Source organism: Seriola dumerili, unplaced genomic scaffold (genome assembly GCF_002260705.1).
Source record: "Seriola dumerili isolate Sdu_G_001 unplaced genomic scaffold, Sdu_1.0 BDQW01000367.1, whole genome shotgun sequence".
NCBI lineage: Eukaryota > Metazoa > Chordata > Actinopteri > Carangiformes > Carangidae > Seriola > Seriola dumerili.
Window position 1 is genome coordinate 1,042,507 of NW_019174622.1, and position 26,289 is coordinate 1,068,795.

The 26,289-nt window shown below is 40.6% G+C and overlaps 1 protein-coding gene across 9 annotated transcripts in view; it reads left to right on the plus strand.

The window, feature by feature from the left end:
* LOC111233079 (neural cell adhesion molecule 1-like) overlaps positions 1 to 26,289 on the plus strand; it is a 237,940-nt gene that overhangs the window by 173,128 nt on the left and 38,523 nt on the right. For 5 of the 9 annotated variants that reach the window (XM_022760825.1, XM_022760827.1, XM_022760828.1 and 2 more), the window contains exons 7-12: positions 1,790 to 1,950; positions 2,774 to 2,916; positions 14,916 to 15,066; positions 20,523 to 20,707; positions 21,471 to 21,567; positions 24,408 to 24,575. In XM_022760825.1, coding sequence (XP_022616546.1) covers positions 1,790 to 1,950; positions 2,774 to 2,916; positions 14,916 to 15,066; positions 20,523 to 20,707; positions 21,471 to 21,567; positions 24,408 to 24,575 — 905 coding nt within the window. Of the gene's footprint in view, positions 1 to 1,789; positions 1,951 to 2,773; positions 2,917 to 9,226; positions 9,257 to 14,915; positions 15,067 to 20,522; positions 20,708 to 21,470; positions 21,568 to 24,407; positions 24,576 to 26,289 lie in introns of all 9 variants that reach the window. The other 4 variants (XM_022760826.1, XM_022760830.1, XM_022760831.1 and 1 more) reach the window with 1 other exon arrangement.

The following is a 26,289-nucleotide window of genomic DNA, read 5'->3' on the forward strand; positions in this document are numbered from 1 at the left end:
CTATGAATTTGTGTTGCCTTGCCTACAAATTGTAGTGTGAGAGAAACGATGACATTTACACTTGCATGACTATAACAAGGGCAAAAAGGGGCTTTGATGAGCATTATTAGGAAGGTTTCCACTCTGCACATGCTGTTTAAATTGCATACCATTTTTGTCTTGTTAGTGTGGTTAATGAGCTGTAGTGGTTGCACCAGCGTCTTGTAAATTCAAACTTGGCCTGGCTATGAAAAGATTTAGTTGTCCTTTACGTAGAGCTTAGTTGTTACTGAATATTTATACATTAAAAACTGTGAGCTGGAAGTGCGAGATGGTTGAATATAGTTCAACAAGTGGAATAAAAATCCGCTCTTCCATTACAAAAGGGAAAAAAACGATATATATTAAGGAAAAAAATGGCAATGGAGATGAAAAATAAGCAAAATAACATATTTGAGTTTATTTGGTTACTTTGGGTTAAAAGCATTTGGATGTGTAGCTGCAGCAGCGTCTCTGTTTACAGAGCTGAGTGAATTCTAGTTGGATAATGGTGTTTCTTTGGATATTTACACATTACTGAGGGCGTTGCTGAACTCCAAAATAATCCACTCCTAATCATTCCATGGTGTTTTAGAGTGGTGCTTCTTCCTCTAGCAAATGGTGTTTGGCAGAGTACAAACACTCAGAGTGAATTAGCTGAAGGTGATGTAGTCTGGCGCAAAAACAAGAGTCAGCAAAGGTTAAAAATGAGAAGCCTGCTGCATTTTCTACATTGCTGAAAAAAAAAAGGGGATGGGGATAGGTGTCTAGATAAAAGATTTGTTAGAATCTAAAGTAAAAAAAATGTTGATATTTTACCTTCCTGGAACTAACTTCAAAACAGAACCAGAAGGAGTGAGGACCAAACTCTCCGCACCGAAAGTAGGAGATGCCATTAGCTGATAGAGCATCCGTCACTTTATCCAGTGTGAATTGGTGATGCACCAATAACCAACATTTATTTCTCTCCATACAGCTGTTTGTTCAGTGTACTTTAATCTTGATGATACATCACTCACCACTGTCACGCTGCAGCACCACTGGAGTGCAGAGGAATCATTAAATAAGGTTTTTTTTTTTTTTTTGTAGAGATGTGATTGAATAAGACTATTGAACGCCCCGCTCACAGCTGTCTTCCATGCAACAAAACTTGCGTGCGATGGTGGATGTTGAGGCGGAGGGAGAGGCAGTTCCTGTCCAGAAGATAGTTAAGACAGACAGTGAGGTTGTTGAGAGGACAGATGGGTGAGGCAGTGGAAAAGCAGAAGGGTAAAGCTCTATTTGTTCTGGTTTCCTAGGGCTGCTGACAAGGCTGTCATTCACTGTCTGCCTGCAAAATGCTTCGGGAAGGCTGCTACTCAGGCATACAGTTAATTCTCCACAAACAGGATTCTAACCTCCGGCAAAGTTCTGGTTCTCGAGAGTAAAAGGGTGTTAAAGAGTGGGGAAAAAAAACAAAACATGCATCATCATCAAACTGGTGCATGGCCTCCTTAAAAATACAGATGTAAGGGCTAAAGGAGAGCTGAGGCAAACAAAAGCTGTGGAAATATTGGAGGTGTTCTCAGAGGCGTACAGTACAGGACAGCTTTGTGGTCTCCCGGCCCTTTCTTTTTTTTTTTGTGTGCCCACTGCTCTCGGCCTCAGGTGAAACTCCGAGCAGATCGTTGTCAGTGAGTAAAGAAATGTATCTGCAGGCCCCTCAAGAAGGCGAACGCTTGTGATGTGAACTCCACCATGTCTTTTTCTTCTTTTTCTCCCTCTGCTACAGTAACAACATTGTCCTTGAAACGGGCGATAAGTACAGCCTGAACGAGGATGGTTCAGAATTAGTAATAAAAGATGTCAAGAAAGTGGATGAAGGAGATTACACTTGCATCGCCAAGAACAAGGCGGGAGAGAAAGCCGAGGAAGTCAGCCTGAACGTGTTCGGTAAGAGAATAACTGCATTCGCTTGCGATGGCGTGAAGAATGCTGTGGCTCTTTTTCTTCCTCTCTGGCCTTTTCTTTTGTAGTTATTGACATTTGCTGTACACTCCTCTACAGCTATTCCAGTGTCTGTGTGCAGGGTTACACAGCGTGAAGCATACAGTTTAAAGAAAAGCATGTCCTATTGAAAACTAATTAAGCCAACCCTTAGGACATTCAAAGATATCACACTAGAGTTTCTCTTCACGAGGAAATTTGCACCAGCCTTACATAATAATGTGCTCGCAGCTCTATTATATATCAATGGGGTATGAAACCACAACTCTAATGAAGCCTGTATGTATATTTTACTATGGTAACAGCTATTTAAACACGGACTAATCAGTGTTTTTGGGTCAAATGACTGTGTACAACGTGAAAGGTGTCACTCACGGTGATGAGAGAATGATCAGCTGACTCTGCAGCAGCTCCGCGGAGCTCTTTTAGCCTCTTTTAGTTGATTATTTTGATTTTACAGCCCACAAACTCCACACTACCACCTGACAGACAACAGACAGACAAAGTTAGCAACTATGTACTAATGTTGCACCAGGTCTGGAGGTGTAATCACGGTAATTGTTATTAAAGTTTGTGTGGTCATCTTGCTCCGTTGCCACCAAGTAGCAAGAAACAAAACAAAGGCTGTTTGAGAACGGCAGTGACACTGATAGCAAGTAGCATGCTAGCAGTGAGCTTCAACAAGGAAAAGCTTTTGTGTGTGTGCTGATAGGTATACAGGTGTGTAGGGAGTCATGTGTCAGTAATGCTTTGGGGGTCTTTTTCCTAGTGCAACCCAAGATTACCTACCTGAATAACCAGACTGCCTCCGAGTTTGACGATCAAGTCACCCTGACCTGTGAGGCCTCGGGCGACCCCACACCCACCATCTCCTGGAGCTTTGACGACAAGGTGTTCACTGAAGGAGAGCAGGTACTGACCGTTTGTTTTTGTTTCTTTTTTTTTTTTTCCCTAATTTGGACAAAGGCACTTTCCACTTAGTCAAACATACACAAGGGTATTTGCCAAACAGATGAATCTTCATGTGCTCATGTAAAAGCCATTATGCCATAAAGAAACACTACTCGATGCTCTGCTGAGTCTTGGCTAATACTGAATTCCACTCTCGACATCATTAAATAACAACAGAAGTCCTTCAAGCAGACAAGTATCTTTGGGAGTGCAGGCACTAAAGAGAGGAAGGTCAAAGCGCCCTTTAGTACTAGCTCACTTAGGAAAAGAAAAACTTATAATTATATCGTTTGTACAAGAAATTTCAAATATTATATGTTGTTCAGATTATATTTCTATTAACTTTTCAATGGTTAATGTCTTCACTTTATTAGCAGCAAAATGCAAAGCATTCATCTATATTTATTTACACACACATTATTCCCACATAAGTAATATCTAACATTTTTAATTTAATCCTAAAGGCTTCAGTTTGCCAAAAGCTTGAATAAACTCCTGTATCCTCCAAGATTATGTGAGCCAGCTGTCCATAATGACCTGCGCTATTTTTGGCAATACAGAGCCGACTTTGCAGACCCCGGTAAACAACTGTACGTGGGTGGACTCCTCGAGGAGTTGCCGTTATTGACAAACCTCTGCTAAATTGTCATTTATTTCAGAGAACCGCAGTATGACTCTAATCCATCACCGAGCTAACACATCCACTGATATTGACATTAATATGTTTGAACTATTTAATCACTGCATTTTCTCATTCAGTCTGGAAATGATTTCAGTTAACTTTGTTCCCGGCCCTTCTCATCTCAGATCATTAACAGCCAATCACTTCAAACTGCTCACTGCGCTTCTCACACCAAACCTCTTACCAAATTGCATTGCCACCTGAATGTGTTCTTTGTACAGTCAAGCTTGGATTCTACCATCTCTTTAAACTTTTGATAGCCTTCTTCACTACTGTTGGAATTGCATTAATGATTTTGTACTTTTCCATCACCAATGCTAGAGGCGAGAGGGTGCAGATTGGCATAAAACCAATTTCCAGGCAGTGCCATGCCGTGATACTCCTCCCCAGCGTTGTTAAGAGTAGATGTAACACTCTACTTTGCTCCCTATTAATCATTAGTATTTAAAAGGGAAAATTATATTGAAATGACTATGAAAAGGGCCCAAAATTCACAGAAAATTGGTTGAAAATTAGTTGTGGAAATGATTTCAGCAAAACTAGTTTAATTATTGCTGTGTCACAAGCCAGAAGGCCTGAGTCACCCTCTATCTCAAAATCAGATTGTTTTGAGTTCAGTTATGCTACTCGGGCAGAATGCTGTGATAATCCACTCTGGAAAATGAGTGGGCACTTTTTCTCTCAGTGAACACGATAAAAGAGTGAGAAGAGTGAAGTCATTGCGCATAAAGCCGAGCAAGGGGTTATACATCTTTGTCATGCGTAAGTGTATATGCTCATTTTATTCTTCATGTCCTTCAGGAGCGCAGGAGATAACACAGGATTAAAGCGTTGGCTATAGAACATGGTAAAAGGCTCCTCGAGATGTGCGAGCCATGAATACCATCCTGTGCATTTTCTCCATTACAGTGGTCCCAGCATGTTGGCAGTTGCCAGCCTGACGAGAGGATCTCATCCCGAGTCTATTGTTGTGCTCTTATCAGCTCATTAAAGTGGTATAATTTTGAGAAATCCATCTTAACGGTCTATTCTGACAACATGCATCATGTGAGCAGTAGATGGATTAGTCACTTCAGAGAGGTAATTTTCAGCTGTGAATGCAGTAAACAGTATTAAGATAATTACCTTGCTGCCTCTAGCAGGTTTGTGGTTTCAGGAAGAACATTTCATACGTTTCTTTGCGCTTCAGCTGGCATTAGAAGTAGTAAAACATCTTGATATTATTTCTGATCATAATAGAAGTTAGGTACTGTGAGTTCCCCCCTTGCCTGAGTCCTGGACTGGTCCTGGACCTTGGAGGATTTGCTTCTGGGCCACAAGGACATGATATTCTTTGGCAATTAAAGCTAAAAAATAATAACATAACTTTATACACTATTATAGGCTATTTTGGCTGTAATGACCTTCAATGTGGCTGAGTCAGTGCTGCATTTTTAATCACTCCCTGAAATGCCCAATATACTAATTTTTTAATCAAGTAAGCCGTTGTACGTGAGGTAAACCAGTCTGTTATCACTTCTCAGCATTGAACAGCACATGAAATATCTGCAAGGCCTCTAGCTAACGTACTAAGTACTACGAAGTACAGAGAAAACAAAGTTTTAACTCCTAGTTTCAGTTTTATGCTCTGCCTCTCTCTGGCTATTGTTTTCTTGTGCGCTGTCTCATTACAAAGTTGTCAGTATAAAAAGCCGTTATCAAACACTGTTGTTATGCAGTGTTATAAATGATGCATGCATGTAACAATAGGTGTACTATTCTTGGAGACGCATACAGTAAATGCAGTGAAAGCACCTGTCCTGCCGGGTCCCACAGGACACGAAGGGACTCAGTTACACAATATTTAGGCCATACTGCCCTACTTTGCTTCACAGCTCTGTCCAGCCGTATTCAGCTCGTGCAGTGTAACGAACCACGTTGTAAAGATGTCATGTAAGACCATTTTAACATTGAATATATCACAGTGAACTCTTGCTAGTTGGATTGGAAATCTGAATTCTCAGAATTCATAATAATAGAGATTAATAAGGCTGGCATTATTATGTGTATTTCTTATTGTCAGTAAATCCTATGAAAAGACCAAAACCAACATGTTAAGTCTTTGTTTAAAGAGCTCGGCCCTGTCGTTTTGCTGATTTATCCTTTAGTCAAGGCCAGTAAGTAACAAGATGAATCATCCATCCATATAACAAAAGCTGCACTGGCAGTCTGATAGTTACAGCCTTTCCAATGTGAAATTATAACCCATAATGCATTTGTAGTGAAGATATCACATGTTCCTCTACTTGATTAAGAGACGATTTCACTGAAATTTGTGTCATCACTTGATAGGTTGCCAGGGAAACTGGGAAGATGAGGTGAAAGTGAGAGGGACATGAGATTCAAACTCTATGCTGCATCTGTATCAATATTTCAATATTTCAAATAGTGCAAAGAGTAGCAGTGGTTGTTGTTGTTATTATTATTTATTAACTAGAACAGTGGTTTCCAACCTATGGGCCAGGGCCCACTTGTTGGTATTGCAAGTGGGCAATCATAGACAAAGGATTCCTCATATTAAAGCCTATCACTGTGATACACCAATGGACTTTGATGTTGTCGCCACTGGACACAATTGTTCAGTCGCTTCAGTTCAGTCCTGAATTTTAAATTGTTGTCGATATAGAACATATTATTTGGCCTCCGTATTGTTACAGGGTCAGATATGGGCCGCCAACATTTTTGGCAGTATAGGCCATAGCATGGCAAGTCCTCAAACTACTCAGATTGTTTACAATAAACAGTCAATTATGTAAGTATGTGAAACAGAAAAAACATTTCAAGCTGAATTAATAGTTGGATTATTTTAGTGACTGTGCAACAAAAAAAAAACTTGGACTGTACACAAAACCTCTGAGCACGGATGGATGAAATCAGGAATTTCCAGCCTGCGGGGGAATTACTTTTACCTGACTGTGCAGCACGGCCTAAAGCAGCCTTGTGAAGCCGGGTGTTGTGCCAAAAGTCGAAACGCATGCAAGAAGTGTTTCTCCCGGTGGAATGTCTCCACCGCCAGTTTCATGCCAGGAAAAAGGAAACATAATGGCGTTGCCGTGGTAAACATTTCACAGAGTTATAGAGACTGGCAGTAGCGGCTCATGGTATATGTCTGCTACACCAGATTCATACTCAGGTTAAACATACTCTTTTCACTTGAGGGCCAAACAGGACACACCTTTTTATTTTTCAACAATTGAGGAGGCTCAACGAATAATAAGATCATCCATCTGATACAAACTGAGTGTTTGACTCTTCCACGGTTCTGCCGGAGGATTCTCAGAGGAGAATTATACATTTGAATCAGTTAAGGTGTCCCTCGTTTCTCCTATTAACTGTGCCATTTATCACTGTCAGTTAGTGGAAGCATCCACATGGCACGGTGTATTCATGGCTGCATTGCAAATTACAGAATCCGAATATTGCCCGGTGCAACTCACAGTTGTCACCAAGTATCTTCTTCTGTTCGCGGGGCTGTCATCATCCCTCTCCTCCCTGTCCGCCGCTGTCAGGTCAATTTTGATTTAATGCTTCTGTAATCAGAAAATACCGCCGATCATTTGGCAATGGCTGTTACTAATTTTCATCGGATCGTCATTCATCATTGGTCCATTCCGTGTGTTTGCCATGCTCCGTCCTCTGTTCACGCTATGCTCTTACATCTTACCAGCTACAGACTACAAGAGCAAAGAGCGCTGACATAATCATAATGATGTGCAATGACAGAGCGGCCATTTTACTGGCGGCTGCTGCCTCTTTTGAAAGTGCACGTCTTGTAAAAAAGAAAAGTGGATGGTATCAATGTATCATCTCCTCAGAGCGGATTTCAGTGTTTCCACACTTTTTTTTTTACACTATGAGATTAGAATTATCTGAATGTACTTGTTATTAACAAAAGAAGAAGTGGTGCGTGCCACTGTTCTGTACATAAATGAACGAGTTAATCAAAACATAGAATGCCAAGATGAGAAGGGCACTGATTAGAAAAACAGTCCCCAGATAGCAGTAATGCCTCACTCGTAATTAGTTTCCGTGCCCTTTTTTTTTTTCCTTAGTGTGCCTCCAAATTCTCTCTTATTACAGTACATTAATTAATAAGTGAGTGAGAGGCCTTCGTGCTGCTTCAGGAGAAAATGCTCCAGTTTGGCATTTTGTGCAGCTCTGTAAATTCCCTGACCGCGGTTGAACTGCCAAGTCAGAAATCCTGACCTCGGTTTAACAGTCTGTTTCACCTTATTATAAAACCTCGAACTTAACGATGTCAGATGTTTCATTTTGTTTGTTTTTAATATTTTAATGCAATAATATAATTTATTTATGACAGAATTAATGATAATTGTAACAAATACAAGGTGGTAGAAAAATCATATCAGTCTTCATCAGTGTTTCTGCTCGTTGTGTAAAGACCTACGTTTTCAGCCCCTTAACTATGAGCCATGTATTTTTCACTGCTGCACTTTCCAAAGCATGTTACGCTGTTGTTAAATGTTCACATGTGCTATCCTAACTTTCAGGCATTACACAGACTTGACAAGTGAGTTGGATAATCCATGACGGTAAGCATTGAGGTGCTTTCCCAAAGTAGCAGTTGCCACCGCTGTCGCTGCCTGGCAGCATCGGCGTTCTCTGTTCTGAACTGGCAGCATCGAGGCGTAATGCTGTGGCAGTGGCTCCTGGCCACCTCCAATCCTACCGGCCTGCACACAGCAGTCTGCTGCTATCCGCTATCCACCTGGTATAATCTCATCATGCAGCTGAACTCAGTGGGTTGTACCTTTTTAAAAAGGGAGAAATGGTTAGCAATATGGCACCGATAACATAGCAAATTTTTTTTTTCCAGCAAGAATGACAAACATTGTTTAATGTCTCATACACATGTTGCACCTATACAGTTTTCTTTTCATCAATACGTCTGTTCTCTGGCGATGAAGGTCAGATAACTCAGGTACTGTAGAACCACCTCCGGAGCCGCGGTGGCGAGCTGGAAAAAGTTGAACCATCAAGAACTCAGATAGGAGCGGCAGCCACCCTCCCCCTCCTCTCTGCTGGCCCTGCTCCTGACCTCTTATGCCACCATGTTTATAATGAACAAAGAAAGGCGGCAGCGGCCATGGCAGCGGCTCAATGTCTGAAAGCACCTTTATGCCTGCATTCGTTTTAAATCAAAGTTACATTACTGTTGCATGGTCGGTTATTTTAGCATTGACAATATATCATAATTCACCATGATGGATTACGCGACTCACTTGGCAATCATTTCAAAGGCACTGCAAGTTTCCCTGCCATCTGAAAATGGAGGTACCTGGAAGGCAGAAAAATGCGCTCTGATATTTCCAGGAAATGATTAGCAGCAATGTAGTGAATATGTTTTTGTAGCTAATGGGCTGAAACTTTCAAATTCACCGGTATGGTCCTTCAAACAATAAAATCAATTGCACATCTCCTGCAGGTATCTCCGGTCTGCAGTCACTCTGTGTGGGTCCTTTACAAAAGCTTACTGTGCTGCCCTGTGTTGCTGTTTGTCTTTGCTTCCTCTGTGTTTGTCCGTTCTAGGCTTCTTGGACGCGACCAGACAAATACGAGGTATGGCTACTAGATATTGTAGCCTGACTCTAGTTGTAGTAGCTCGACCTTCCACAGTAGACCACCCTTTTTATTGCAGAGCAGAAGTGTTGTCATTAAGCCCGCATTTAACGTGCACTACATTTAGTTGTGCAAATATGTAGACCATTAGACACGTAGTACAGTACATTAAATCCATTTAGTTCCAGTACACATTTAGATTTGCCCTATTTACTTGTCCCTGTTTATTTTTGTCGATGAATTCCATCTTGAGATGCAGAGACAGTCGCATATCTCAAAGTAGATGTTCCACTTTTCTGGCCACATAGCACGCTGTTTATTTCCTGCTGCATGGTCTGGTTAGTTCTCGGACTCTGCTTGATTCAGGGAGGAAACAAATTCCTGCATTGGTTTGTTGGTAGGCCAGCAGCTGTGCAACTTCACATAGAAAACACTGTCTGCTCTGCTGTGGGCCGGGCACGGCTCTAACTCACCGAGCTTTACTAAATCTTAACAGAGTGGTTTTGAATGGTGTAGCCTGCTGTCATTACCAAGGAGTCTGCGTGTTTCTACTTCACCCACACACTACAGCAGCTGACCGCTTCACTCAGAAGCAGAGTCAAAACACCTGGGGCCTCATTTATAAAATGCTCTTACGGGGTCAGGTGATGCTCTTGACTCAAGATAGTCTTGGTTTTATTTGCCCAGGCTTTCAGATATCCCTCTCTGAGATTTCTGTGTCCATCCTCAAATACACTGGAGGAGGATGAGATTCTGTTTGTGGTTTGCTTATTTCAGGTGCAGGATCATGATTCAGTTTCGTCTCTTTAAACACTAGTAACAACATTTTTTTTTTTAAGCATCCAACTTTGGGAAATGATAACAAACATTTTTTCTTAATTATAAATCCAGAAAACACATTTATACACGAAGCCCCTGCTGTAGTGTTTGACTGGAAGGAAACATACAGACTCCTCTTGGCCTACACGAAATAAGAACCACTGCCTCTAGAAAGAACTGACACAATATAACAAGCTAACTTCACTCATTGTCTCTCACACACACACACACACACACACACACACACACACACATACACACGTGCAAATTCGAAATGACTACTTTTGTGAATTTATTTCGATTATTGCATCACATGAGTCTTTTCAAGGCATCCCAGCATGAAACCAGTGAGTGAACCATCACCTGGATTTCAAGTTGTGTAATTTATGGCTCAGCTGCGGTATATTTATTATTATTGTCATGGTTTTATTATGGTTTTTGTTAGCTTCCGGTTGCAGTCATAATTCCATTTAGTAGCCGTTACTTGACACTGCTGGCTATAAAATCTGCACCAAAAAAAAATCTACTTTTTCTAATTACTTGTAGATGCTTTCGTTGTTTGTGATGCTGTTTTCCCTGTAGGGTTCTTTCTTGATTTTTGTAGACACCCAGCTCTTAGTAGAAGTAAAGTGTAGCTTTTTTCACTGTAGCTAAATGCACTTATTCAGTAGATGGTTGCCAGTAGAGAAGAGTGTTTGTAGTGTAATATCCTCAACAGTTTGCTGTTTCCGTCCATTCCAATTTTGCTCACCGCTTCCTCTAAAACTGCTTGTTCCTACAGGGTGATGGCAGTTAGAGTGAGAGAATAAAATCCACCTGATACAGTCGCTTCTGTTATAAAAGTCCTGAAAACAGGAATATCATAAAACTTACTCGTCTCATGATCTATGAGATGTCTTCAAATATTCTGTATCTGAAGATATTATCAGTCAATAGTTCTGCAGCAGCAGTAAAGACAGAAATATAACTGGTAAATATTTTGATGTAGCTCACTATAGAAAATCAGCCATTGATTAATGCACTTCTAATTGCACGGCATGGATTAAACTAATCAATAGTCATTAATAAGAGTTTGTGCTTGTATAGGATGAACTCATTGGCTTAACTCGGCTGTGATGGGCGTAAATCATAGGCTGTTAACGAGCAGGCGTTAAATGATTAGTCAGGACGATGAATGTAACCTGAAAGGTAATATTTCGCTGAATAGAACTGCTAAGTTTTTACAATGTGTCTTTATTTCATCAAGAAGTGCTCTTCACAAAGCAACCTGTCACTTAAACCAGATCGGGGTCTGATTATAATAACCTGCCTGCTGAATGCCATTGATTTTTTTTTAGCAATGCTGAATAGAGCATTTGGGCAATACTTGTCATAAAGTCTGAAAAGAAAACATGACCTTGTATTCACGTATATGTTTGTACTCAAGTGCGTCTGTGATTGGTAGATACACTGTACCACTTAGACTAAACCAATTGTTACTGCAAGGCGTAAATCGTGGAAGAAAGGCAGCAACAGCTTGGACATCCGTGAAGCCGGTCACATGGTTTGATAGTGCCCTATTTACTACCTTTATTTATCTGTGTCTATTATGAACTGAAGTGCTATATGAAAACCCATCCTGTAAACTGGGATGTAATGAAGCCTGTCTCAGCTTAACATTTTGTATTGAGATTTCGTATTGTTATTGGAGGAGCAGACAGTACAGAAATAACAGGACAGAGAGAGAGGAGGAATGATATGCAAAGCAAAGGTCCCCAGGTTGACTGAGGAAACCGGGGACGTTGTTTCCATATATTCATGGTCAGCCCCTTAAACCCCTGGGTGCCCCCAAACATCAACATTCTTCACTCTTGGGCAAGGACCACTCAAATGCACCATTAGTTTTGGCAGATAGCTGAATTTCTAGAGGAGGCTCCGGTCCAGCCTGGCCGTCAGGTTATCTCCAAAGAGTATTCCTTCATTTGTCACATCCTGCCGTTGGGTCCATCCCTCAAATTCAGAGGCAATTAATCATGAGCTGTATTCTAGATACAGTGGCCATTTTAAGATGTTGTCAGCCTCGGCTCTACTTTCATTAGTCCAATCCTCCTTCTAGCTATGGTCACAGGATCTGCCTAAATTTCGGCATGGCTCAGAAGGTGATGGTAAATGGGAGAACTCTCATTGGTTGCTGACAGCACTGCCTGTCCCTGATTGGACCCTGTACTAATGTCCCTGTACTGTTTCAGGGTACGGCTTGACCATCAGTCATAGACTCTCTGAGCCTGTGCATGGTGACCAGCAGTAGATGCCATTAATCTGTCGGTGCTGATTAAAAAGGCGACCGGCAGGTTTAGAGTGAAACGTCTCGGCAGCTAACTGCAAGTTTTCCATTGAATTTGGTTCAGACATTCATTTCCCCTGCAGGAAGAATTGCAATCATTCTGGGGATTCTCCTGACTTTTCATCTAGTGCCGTCCTCAGATCAAAATTTCAACTTGTCCAATACCTTTTTTTAATGACCAAACACTCAACTGTGCTCTGTGTTTACTGCTAATTAGCAGATGCTATCATGCTAACATGCTAATCAAAGATGATGAACGTTGTAAACGTTACACCTGCTAAATATGAGAGTGTTAACATTTTCAGTGTTAGCGTGTTAGCATGCTGATGATAGCATGTCAGTCTGTTCCTCATGAGAATTTGTATTTACAAAAATCCAGCATGACATATCAGCAGCATTAATATCTTTGCTTATTAAATCAGTAAAGCTGTAGGTGGTGCAGGCGGAGATGTGGTGACAGAAAAAAAAATAAAAAATCCTCCCTGAATTTCTCCTTGATTGCAGACAAAAGCTTCCCTTGTGTCAACTTTAATTTAAATTTAATGAAAATATAGAAGCAGCACATTTAAAGAGTGAAGTGGGTTTCAGTGACAGATGAGTCCTGTGCGGAGTCAGGCTGGCTGTGTAACAGCTGTAGTACAGAATGTGAGTTAGGCAAAACACATGTATTGACAGGTTATGTAAGTCAGTGTCAGTTCTGGCACACACAGCGAAGCGGAAGCGACTATCAAACTTGGGGAAATCATTTCCACGCTTTCCATTACAAGTCCGCTGTCTGCTACATAATGAATCTGATGACGAGTCACAGTTGTATAATTAAAATGATTAATTGGAATTAGTGGATAAATCCTGTTCAAAGGTCTGCCTGTTCACTCCTGCCTCTGTTGTGTCATTAAAGTGTTATTCTCCATTAACCTTATGCCTGTTTACATTCGAACAGTATGCCCAGTGTACAGCTCCCGCCTGTGTCACCGCAGTAAGACAAGATTAATGCTGCCCTTTCCAAATGTTCCAGGACACTCCCCTCAGATGTTCAGTAAACAGCAGAAATATTCCTGCCATATCTGCATCATCGTGCTCTGTAAAGGATAACAGTTCATTCCATAACGCTAATACAACAAATATTCAATAATTTATCAAACATAAATGCTGAAGCACCACGAACGCCTGAAATATTCATAGAAAATCATGGCAGCTTGGCAGAAGATGTATGTCCCCCGTTGGTTTGAACTGTGTGTCGCCCAGAGGAAAGAAAAGCTGTTACTGTATTTTTAACAGCCAGAGTTTTTACAAGGCTTGCTACATGGCTCTTCTCCATTATTGATGTCTTTTTTTCCCCACCTTCTACCTTCTGCAGTATCATTTCAGAGCAGAAAGCATGTGAGAATAAATCTGAATTTATTTAGCAGCAAAAAAAAAAGACTGTGTGCGAATATAGTCACGTGCGACAGTGAACGTCATCAAGAACAATTGGACAGAGCAGAAAACAAAGCACCCTGTCCTTTGGCCTTGTATTTGATAATATACGCACTAAAGATCAAGCTAGGTTGTAGCACATGATTAATAAGGTGAGGCAGGGTGCTGCTGGGTGAACTCAGATGTCAGCTGCACACCTGCACTCTGAAGAAGGCAGATCACATCCTCAGTGACCCTGCGTAACCACAGAACAGCAGCACTGAGGATGATCTGCTCAGGAAAATTAAAAAAAACAAAAAACACAAGGTTTAACAAGCCATTTGTCCCAACTGCAATTACAGTGTTTCAACTGCAATTAGACTGTCTGTAAACCTGCAACTAGACTGCTAAACAGCAGGGACAGTAATCGACAGACTGTAGGAGTTTATTGGCCGCTGATTTCCAGGCTGATGTAGGGACGGTCTCTGCGGGTCAGTGATGTCTGTCGTGCTGCTGTTTTATGTATCCGTCAGAGACGGAACATTTTTTTGTATGATTTCAAGATTGATGGGTGTTTTTATGATGCGAGGATTTGCCGCAGGGACCTCGCCCAGACTGTAAATGATAAGATGGATGTGTTTCTATTTTTCTTATTATCAACAAATCTCATAAAAAATACCAACACCAACGATGTGTTATTCCTCTCCGAGCTTCAAAACTTCCCAATTCTGTCCGTACCACGTACTTCACAATAGCAAAAGTGTAGAGTAACAACAGTCTTATCTTTTTTTTTATCTTCTGTCTCTTTTGTATTAAGAGCTCATTGCAGCTGTAATTTTCTCACCTGTCAACCAAAAAGTGTCCGTCACAGTTTTGTTTTGTCTTTTTGTTGGTTTGTTTTTTTTTATAATACAATTTAAATTCCTGTTCTTTTTATTTAATATTTTTATTCCAAACCAGAAACACGTCCATTATTTTTCCAGGTTTTTCTTGTAGCAAACTTCCTGCATTTACACCAGTTAAATATAAAAACTCTCAGAGAAAGTATCAAGACATGCATCATTTCCACAGGAATGTTGGGCTTTGGAAGTGAGAATAATTTCTTTCCTTTCTCCTTTATAGAGCCTTGATAGGAATATTGTGGTACGCAGCCACGCACGGGTGTCCTCTCTCACCTTGAAAAACATCCAGTTCACCTACGCCGGCGAGTATCTCTGCACCGCCAGCAACTCCATCGGTCAGGACAACAAGCACATGTACCTGGAAGTCCGCTGTAAGTCACCCGACTCTATCTGCACTCGCTCTAATGGTTTTTCACAGCTGTCTATACACATCATGTTTATTTTTGCACTGTTCTAGATTATTAAGCAGCTTGTTACTGCTGATGTTTGCTGCATAAACTTTTTCACATTTCACCCGAATCTCAGGAGGAAAGCAGAGTGTATTTTCCAAAATGTTGAACTAAATGTTGAACTCTTCAGTGAAGAAAAAAAAATATTGAAGAAGCAATTTTAAATGTCTAAGGCCGGACATTAAGACTACATAAAATAATTCTGCTCAAGCAAACTCTGTTACAGGCTCACATCTGTGTCTTGTTACCCGTGATCTGCAGCAGCTGCTCCTCTCTCCACGTTGGCTCAGGACAGTCATCGCATTAAATATCACAAAGTTATTCAGAGTCAGTAAAAAAAAAATGCCAGTGACTAATATTGGATTGGAAAGTTGTATTCTTCTGTGATGGTCAGTGCATTTCATCTCAGGAGTGCTTTTGTTGGTGCTCAGACATTTTCTGAACCTGTCTGCTTCTGCTCGGTAGTGATTTTCTCTGTCTCCCAAAATGGCGTTTGACAGCCCCCCTGAAAACTTGTCTAGTATTTGTTCATTAGCTGTAGGAAAGTACGCAGAGGAATCAATAGCACTAGTAATGGAACAGTAAGAACGAGAAGCTTTACACTTATGCCTTTTATCCGAACCACACCTGTCTCGTGGCTGCCTTTCGTGTGGATATCTTTCTCCCAGCATCCTCTGCAAGGGATTTCTCCTCATATTGATTGCTTAATGTTGGTGCAAGATAGAAGATCTCACTGTTTGATTCAGATGGACTGACCACATGAAAACAGAGGTGGTTTCACTCCACCTCAGACTGACACGTATTCAGTCTTCAGACAAGAGTTCTGCAGCCTGTTGCACCAGCTGAACTTGTTAGATTCTAAGCTGAAGAAGAATCAACACACATCACTGCTTCATCAATTTAGTTTCACATTCATTTTTTACTTTTTTCATCTGCCCCATCTCTATACTTAGAACTGCAATCAAACATCATTACAGAATGAAGTTTTACTGAGCGCATATTCACATGAAAAGGAAGATGAATGCACTGTTATAACAGAAATTAAGACTCTTATTTTTTTTTAAAAAGAGAACATAATGTATGCTATGTGTACCTCTCTATGGCGAGGATGGCTGTACCAAACATAAACATTGTCCTTAGAAAGCTTCCATCTTGGCGACAGGATTCTGATACAGTCAGCACCTTAACCGTAACAAATTCCTGTTACGGGCAACCCAGTGGCACCAGCAGCAATTCCTATCTCAAGTGAAGTGAAGCGGCATGAAGTAACTGTGCACCGTCGTCAACAACGTTACGAGATGTAGACTGTCACGGGAAATGTGCTAACAATATGTTCCTCTGGCTCTTCTCACATTGATTCTCACCATATTTCTGTTCCACCAACGTAACAGTTAATAAGGAACAACTTTCACCTGCTCAGGGGAGGTGTATGTTGTACACTTTGTTGTAAATTACTCATGTGGAGCAGTAAATTACTACTTTATGCTGCGTTTGAAGCTGCACATGGCTGGTTGCAACAGGCTTGTAGTAGTCGTTTTTTATTCAGTCATCACACATAATATAGTAAATATAAACAATATAGAGAGAAAAACAAAAAAACCCACAAACAACAAAGTCAACGGTTGATGTATTAAGTAGTGACTGAGCAAAATGCTTATATATGCCTGCCTACATTCTTATCAATTAAGCTCCCCACCCAAAAAAAAAGAAAATGTTCACACTTGTAACTCTCAGAAATCGCTCTGTTAACCACAAATTAAAATTCACATTAGCATTTGTAAGCCTCAAAAATAGCTTTACAGACTATTCCTAGAAAACTGAAAGCAAATTACACATTTTTAAATTTGTACTTGCATTGTTCCATAATTCAACCTCAACAATAACACATCTCATTTTTATTAGCTTTTTGTGAAGTAAATTTACAAACACTTCTCAGACATCTAATTCATGATTATGTTACATTTTTCTGGGGGTAAACAAAAACTACAGCGATCAAAACAACAGCTAAACTTACTTCACAATCAATGCCTTTTAGAAATGATAAAAGAATAAACCCACGGCGCCGGAGGCCTTCAGGAGGAGGGTCACAGGACAGGTTTGTGAGGACGATGGAAATGCTCTGAAGCTTCGGTGTTCTGGCAGTTACCTCTATTTCTGGGGATGAATAGTGTAGGTGAGAGAGCAGAGTTTTGCTGGGTCAGTGGTACCACTGTGATTTGTTACCATGGAAACAAAAGTCTCAGTTCTGACGTAGACCTAAAAAGAGCTAAATTTTCCACATCGTTCATTTGTTGTTGAAAAAAGAAAATACAAAAACATAAGCTGTCCTCAAGACATACTGACATACTACAGCATCCAAAAGAGCTGCAGAGATGCCAAGGACATGTGCCCTGTGTTTTTTCATGCATTTCCCCATCAGTGCCTTACCTAACACAAAACATATGCCTGGAGAGATTAGATGTGCGTAATGGAAGCCAAATCGTTCTTGATCTCATTTTGAAATCTGTCGAATGTTACCTTGGTAAAAAAAAAAAAAAAAAAGAGAGAGAGAAAGAGAAAAATAAAGCCAATGAACGCTTAATTGGATTAATATGCCCTGCTCTCAATGCGCCAGCAATTTGCTCAGAGATATAATCACAACGCGGTGTTGATAGAGTTGTTTGAGGGCTTGCAGTTAGCTAGAGTAATCAGCGGGTAATCAGGTAGCTGATTCACTGTTGGCAAGCAATTATCGATAAGAGAAGGTGCTTTGTCTTGAGCAGAGCTCTCACTCTCTGTCCTCTCTATCACCACTCAGTCACTCGCAAAATGAAGACGTTATCTAAGCATGGAACTTCCTATCTGCCGCACAGCATGATCCCATTAGCCGGGCTAAGAGTGTCTAGGTTTGCTGCTGAAAGTGTTAATATCGCCTCTGTTTGAACTCCCATTTTGTCAGCCGTCGAGGTTTGTTTACTGTGCTCCGTGAAAACACTGAGCTGCAAACAGAGCCCTTCTTATGTGCTCATCTCTGTCCTGTTGGTTTTTACAGTCAGATAGTCCTTTCTCATGTGCATCGCTTTTATTTTATATATTTGCCGACTTCAAAATACTAACTAATCTGCAGACATTAACAGTTTGAATTGTGATGAGGATGATGAAGATGATACCCACATTTGAAGACTGAAACTGCAGAGAGCCATTGTTATATTATCTGTGGCGAGATAGAATCAGCGTTTATGCAATCAGCTGACCCTAAAAATATCCAGGGATTAATTTCTTTTATTCTTTAAAGCAAAAGCTGAGTAGAATCACAAGCGTCACAAAGGTGTGGATTAATCACGATGAGCTGATCTTCAAGAGCCTGTAGCAATGAGCAAAACCATGCTGCTTATTAGAACTGTCCTTCTCACAATACACAATTTATGAACAAGCTACAAACTCTCCAGACTGTAAATACAAGCTTTGCTCATAGTCACATATGCAGTGTTTATATTTTAATATATAGCCTATAATGGAGATACCCAGTGCTTTATGTTTTATGAAATAAACGTCATTTATCATATATTTTTAATTAAATCCTTAATGTAACTTACTAAATATTCTTCCTAATAGTGCTGTAATTGTAGTTCATCTTATTTATACTGGATATTACCCCTTGTAATTAATATTATCATGGTCATCACTATGTTTTGTATGTGTTTTATGTGTCATGTGACCTACGTGAGCACCAATGGCAGATTTACAGAATTCAAAACTGCTCTTAAAACCCATCTCTCTAAACCAGCGTTCTGACTTTATACTTCCATACAGATTTGCTTTTGAATGTCTTATTGTTGATTTTACTGATGTTTTATCACTGGTGCTTTGTTGCTTATTGCAATCTATTATTACTGATTTTATGTGAAAGACCAAAGAAGCAGAAATCAAACAGGCAGGTCAGACGCACTGTAGTGAGTCAATGAGGCCCGAACCATCATTGATAAAAGAGCGAGAGTCTCCGGGCTTCAGGAGATGGAGCATCTATTGACTCACCCTCGTTCATCAATTCCAGCGCACAGTGTGCTGCTGAGTTTTCAAGGATCCAGGGTCAGAAGTAAAGCAGCATCAGGGGCCACAGCGTTTCACAGCACTCGGGAAGCAAAGCATACTTCACTGCAGCCGATGATGTGAGCGGGATATAATAAAAAAAAAAGAAACAACAGGAAAACAATCATCTCCTGTTATTGCCTCTTACGTCTCAATGATGATGCCAAAAATGGAGGTTCAGGGTAAAAAGTTGTGACCGTATGGTACCAATTCACTTCAGCGAGCACATCAGCGTCGCTTGTTAAATAGAAGGTACACTGTAGCATGGGTGCTACTAGCGTTATTGGTATCTCTGCAGGTATCCAATATAGAAAAGTAGCAGAGAGAAGAAGAAGACTCTAATGTTTATCAAAACCAGCTGAATTTCCTGTTGCAGTTGGAACCTGACAGTATGCAGCACTGTTATTTATGTAGACTCAGTGCTCATGACTGTGAGCCTGTTAAGACGTACTGTATAAAAATGACACTCAGCCCTGTGAGACATCGAAGTTTTTTTGTAATTGCTGAGCTGGAGCATCTTGCAGGGAAAAAAATTACACTTGCTTTTTGTCACAAGTGAAACGGGCAAAAAAAAATAAAAAATAAAAATCAGTGTTCCATAAACCCAGCACAGGTTGTCTTTTAAACTTAAATGTATATAATAATAAAAATCTCACCAGGAATGTATAGAAATGAGACAAATACATCCATTAGACTGCACTCAGCGTTTGTTTACCGTCCTGTAAGATTGCAGGTTCTGGCAGAATTGCCTCGAGAGCTCCGGCTGCTCTCAGGAGTGATAGTGAAGTGCGATTTAAATGCCTTTTTTTTTTTTTTGATTTCGAAAAGAGAGATTTCTAAATGAAGTATCACGCTGGTAGCCATGGTTAAGAGCTGCTGGAAGGCTTCAGGGGAAGGAATGAAATATTGCCATCCCATAATTCTTTGCTTCTGCAATAGATGGCTCAACGTGGCCTTTCCCAGCTGGCTGATTCCTTATCTATCCCGGGGATTTGATGATTTGATAGATTTGATAATAGTGTGTATGTTGTGTAAAAAGATTTGTTAGTGGAACATCTCACACACCTCTGGAATGAAGCGTCAGTAATGGATTATAAAAACATTACATTTGTAGATTGAGTATCATTTTGGCAACATTATTCATGCACAAACCAAAGCCTAGTACAGTTTGTTTTTAGATCTGCAAACAAAATCCCCTGAAGGTGGAACAGTATTTGTAGTCGTGTCAGTCACAGCAGGCCATCAAGTGAAGTAAAGTAAGATGCACGCTGTGATGTTTACCGTCTTCACTTCCCCGTGTGACACTGCAGATGCTCCGAAGATCGAGGGTGCAGTGGTGGCGTACACGTGGGAGGGAAATCCGGTCAACATCAGCTGTAAGGTGGACGCTCACCCGGGAGCCTCAGTCGTTTGGTTCAGGGACAACTACCAGCTGCCCAACGCCAACGTTACCAACAGCAAGATCTACCACACGCCAACCGCCAGCTACCTGGAGGTCTGCCGCACCTGCCGTCTTTACACTGACACATAAAGACACAAGAGTTCTTCCAACACAGAGAGATTGTTTTTGTTTTTCTTTTAAGACACTAAAAAATTACATTTTTGTCGGGGGGGGGGGTAATATCAGATTCTGTGTCTGCTGTTACAGCTGCACTTACTTACACAGATAAAAATCAACCATTAGAAGCAGTTGTGCATCGTTTTCGTTGCACTTCAGTGTGATTTCACCTGCTGATTTCTAAACAAAGCTTCCTAGCTTCCTCTTGTCATTTCTAATTGAGTCGTTTTAAATGAAAAAGAAAACGTTTTTACTTTTTTGTCGTTTAAAAAGTAATTCCTATTTATTATTCATGAATGAAACAGGTAAACACACCTCAGCTGTGGATAAAGAGTGTCTTGAGTAATGACATGAATAGCTAACAAGTAACAACTCTCTCTTTTTTTTTAAGTGCAGAGCGTTAGATACTGACGTTAATGAAGCAGTAGGTAATGACTACTTCCTGCAGCAGATATCTGCACCTCTGCTTACTGACCAACTTCCAAATGAATCACTTGGGATTAGCCATGACTGAACTGCAACACGTGCACCAATCACTAATAATTACATGTTATTGACATATGTTCCTAGTGGTATTCTTCTCTTGTTCATTTGCAGGGTCTTACCCGATTACCACGTTTTGTTTGTTTGTTTGTTTGTCTGTCTGTCTGTCTGTCTGTCTGTCTGTCTGCCTGCCTGTCTGTCTGTTTCTGCGGCTCAGGTTACCCCTGATTCTGAGAGTGATTATGGGACCTACAACTGCACAGCAACCAACGCGATGGGCACTGGGTCCAAGGAGTTCATTCTTATCCAAGCAGGTTTGTTCACTGAGCAATTTCTTTTTTTCTTTTTTTTTTCTTTTTTTTTTAAATTCATCAAAAGTTTAAGAAATAAATAAATAAATTTTAATTTAAACTTGATGACTTCACAATCCCCGAAATGATGAACTTATCAATGTTATAGTAGATAATGAATGAATACCACCAGCACCTCCACCCTCCCGTTTCAGTCCCTAACCAAATGATTGTTCCAAGGTCAAGATTAATCCGCTAGGGGTTTAACAGCTCAGCAGTAAAACCAGAAGCAAGGCCCATTAGAAGTTATGGATAAAATTTTAAAGTCAATTCTAAAGGCAGTCAGAAGCCAGTGAAAGGACAATGTGTGAAGTGTATATATATGTGAAATCCCTCGGGGGGCTGACTTTTAATAAGCTGCAGACAGTAAACAGGGCATTACACTACAATCAAGACAAGAGGTAGTGAATGTGTGAGTGTCAGTTTCTGGATGTTAAGTGAACTTCTTGGTCTTTTGAGATCACCCAGAGCTGGCTACAAGTGTACACGACTGATTTTCATCTATTCGTCTGAACCAAGGTTGTAGTCAAAAGAAAACACCAAGAGTCTCGCAGTGGCACAGTGAACTGAATCTATTTAAAAGCTGCTGTTTTCACTGCAGTAATTACAGCAATAACAATAATTGAGATCTCTTGTTTGTATTTGCAGTAATTGCAGGACGATCTAAAACAACCACTTACGAAATGTTCTCAAACCAATTCAGGAAGACGCTAATTTCCTTGAGATGATTAACGGGGTCGTAGCTAAGATACAACTCTGTGTTGACTGTGTAAAAATGGAAAGAATTAATGTTTATGTTTGAGATCTCCCCGAAGCAGCACATAAAGACCACAGCACAGACTAGACATGTAATGAGCAAAAATTCAAATCACACTGGAACTGTCCTCTAAGTCCCAAAGATTGGTTTGTGTTAGCTTCATTTGGTATGCAAATTGTTTTGGACCCATTAGAGGAGGTAGGTCACTCAGGACCTTGACTAAATACAGTGTGGTCCAATTAATTGTACTGACAACCTCTGCTGCTTCTGTGCAATACACTGTAGGCCCTTTGAGGTGTTTTCTTTTGGCTTTCTCATTTGCTGCAGAACTCGTCAGTATGCCTAAAGCGTCTACTTCCAACCTGAGCTGGACAAAATAAACCCTTTTCGAATGTGTCTTCACACCTTTGATATGTCAATGAAAAAACAATCCGACGTGTAGCGTGAAGCAAAGACCCCTGAACAGTCATTTCAATTTCAAGGGTAATTAAGCAGTCTTTGCGTGACATAATAATGGTACATAATCCAGAAATAATTAGGTGGGTTTATCATTACTGGAGCATCATTTGCAGTTTCTGTTTGTATGATGGCGGTGAGTGCGTGGCTCTAGGACGTTTGCAGACATACATAAATGGATTGGTGATTAGTTTGTTCTGTCACCTTTTAGTGTTGAGATAAACATCGAGTCCAGTGTTATTTTGTAATTAGTAGCGCTGAGGTTTCACTACTTATACGCGAGTAAGATTCAAATCTTAAGTCTAAAGCTAATGACCTCCACAGGCTGCAGTGTTCATTACACCGATCAGTACGATCGTGATGGAGCACACACCACTGATGAACGTGATCATGTCCAGAAAATATGTCCAGCTGATTGATTTTTATGTTTACAAGTGGAAATTTAACTCAATGTTGTGTACCGGATACACGCCTGACATACACAGCTTAGGCCCCTTCGCCTGAAACATCAAAAAGAGGTTCACTTAGTGGCGCGGCAACGTCTGCAGAGGACTGCTAAATTGTGTAGGTTGCTCCATTCCTGCGACCCTTCTGTCTTATCTTCAAAGTACATCACAGGCGGGAGCGAAGGCTGTCGCTGCAAACCGCAGGCTCTGGGGCAGTATAGAGCCACGCCAGCAGCTCGGTTGTGGAAGCAGCTGATTATGGAGCAGTACATTATCAGTGGCTGTTGCAGTGGCTGGCTCCTGAATGCAATAAGCTTTGGTAAAGCTTAGATCCTGTGGTGCAGTCCTGCATCACCGGACACTGAAATCATTGTCATCGTGTTTTATTTTGAAGGATCGAGGTTTCATTTCGAAGACATTTGAATACTTTAATGATAACCGTAAAATAATAAATAACTAATTCAATAGGTTGTATTCACTTTGTGAAGATATAAGCAAAAAGTGTCATTTCAGTCACTTTGTTAGTCAGGAAGTCTCATTAAAACATTATTAAAATATCAGTAAGGAGAACTTTAAAGTCCCTCAGATGAATCAGTTTCTCTCACTTCAGTTTGTTTTGCAGTTTATTCTAATGATAAGCTGCATAGTACCAAAAGCTAGTCTTCCCCGATTCAGTGTCTGAGGATCTTTTAAAGCTAACCCTTCCTGTGATGTGGTGTCATAATTTTTACACTTTGAAGTAAGGATGTTAAATATATTGGCAACTTTGAAGCAAAGCCTTGAAAGTGAAAACACAGATATGCCGATGCCTTCTAGATGTCAGTGATGATACTCCCAACTTTTCTTTTTTTTTTTCTTAAGTAACTGATAAGTGCGATAGTCATCTTCAGCAGTGGCTCAGATGGCGCTCTGCTAAACGGCATGTGGTGTAAAGACAGTGGCAGCAGCATGGGCATTACCCTTACAGAGGATATTCTCATAAGCTCTCTGTAAAACTTTTTAAGTGTTTATTTTTGCATTAATCAAATTAAAATCTTTGGAAATTAAACATTTTTTGAGAGCCACGGTGTTTCTTCTACATGTTGGGAGATGATGCAGTTTGTGCAGCGTTACGCTTCAAGTCTCTTTTCTGTTCTCTGCCGCAGAGGTGCCCTCGTCGCCCGACATGGAATACGTGGTACCTTTCTCGAGCACAGCAGTGGTCCATTTTTCGGAGCCCGACTCCACGGGTGGAGTGCCCATTCTCAAGTACAGAGTGGAGTGGTGTTTGCCTGGCCAGGAATGGACTGGCAAGGACGTCGACGCTGTCGGCGGTGAGTTATATATATATATTTATATATATATATATACAGTATATATCTCCTGACTGACGTTCATGAGATGGATGTTTTATTTTATTTAGTCATCGATAACTGATAAAAAATCTGATCTCTTCACAACATGACGGCTGGTAACATTAGCTACACTTGCCGTTTCCATTTAATTTAAAAAAAATTTAAAAGATTATCATTATTGTTCTTGTTGTTCTTTATTGTTATTGTTATTATTGTAGGGAGTGTTTCTTTAGACTGCAGCTCTTACATGATGGAGATATGAGCCGGAACTGCAGAAAACATTCCTGCTAGCAACAACGGCTAATCCCAACATGACAGTAGCTGATGTCAAGAGGAGAGGTGGAACACAGTGCAGCCTAAATGACAGTCAGCTCCGACACTGACAGGTCCCAGATAATATCCCCGTCCCACTGAGGGTTTGTGGCTCTTACAAATCTGGATGGTTCCTGTCCTGTCAGCCACATGGGACGTATCAGTCAGTGGTTGACAGGCTCCGCTGTCAGCTCAAGACCCAAGAGCCGCCTGTCACGCCGGCATATACACAAAACAAAACACACGCACCCACGCACCAACAGTAAATGTTGCCAAAAATACCTCATTCAACCACATCAGCTAATCCCCATCTGATAAAATCGAGCCTCACACATACTGTACACTGACAGGACCTTGTCTGTTGCACTGTAACGTGCAGATGTTTCCTCTTGTATAGTTGTAATTTCAATTTGTAAATTCAGGAATACAAAAGGCCTCGCTAAGCTACAATACCAGGGAGAGAGGAAGTTACATATTGTTATTGTTCAATATATTAAAATATCCAATGACTGACAAGTAAAGTGTTTTAAAGGTCTCTCACTGTATTGTTAATCAGGGATGCAGTCACATGTTTAAAAGCAGTGCTGCATACTGTAACACTTCATGTTTTATGTTTTATGCATTAGATGTTTATGCGTGACCGTATCCTGCAGTGTGAAGTAAACAATAATCACTACACTGTATCCAGGTTTATGATGCAGATGGACTACAAATATCTCCGCTCCACCACAGTGACAGCAGGACTCGATAAAAATGCATTTTGTAATTTATGTGACTTCTACCATTTTTTTTGTTGATCACAGGCTTAAGGGATAAAAACTGGCCTCATGCTATATTTTTATAACTGCCAACAAATTCCATGAGAAGATAAATATCAACACTGCTTCAGTCCGTCTCTCAGTACTTTCTGACTTCCCTACTCTATCTGTGACAGATAAGATACGTGTTAGTGAGATGAATTCGATGTTCTCTTCGGTTTTTGCTCAATAAAAAACAGGATATCAGCAGCGTTAAACTTTAATTACTGAAATCCACACAGACAAGCACACAAGACAAAAACACGTCTTCTGTGTCTGGGATGATTGTTGAAAGTTTGATGTTTAGTTTTTCTTTTTTTATGGCTGCGAGCACCAGAAACCAAATTACATCCACTTATTAATTTCTTAAAACGTTAGTGCACTTTCCTTGCTGCAGCAGTAAGCATGCACTGCGGCAGCACAATGATAAACACATAGCAAAGTCAGTCATATTCAGTCAGCCGAACGATTGTTATGATTAGTGGAGATAACCTTTTAGAGAAGCTGAGGAAACCAGCATGTGGTAATCAGTGGTAATTTACTCCACAGCGGCTGGAAATCTCATCTGAACATGAGGGTTTCAG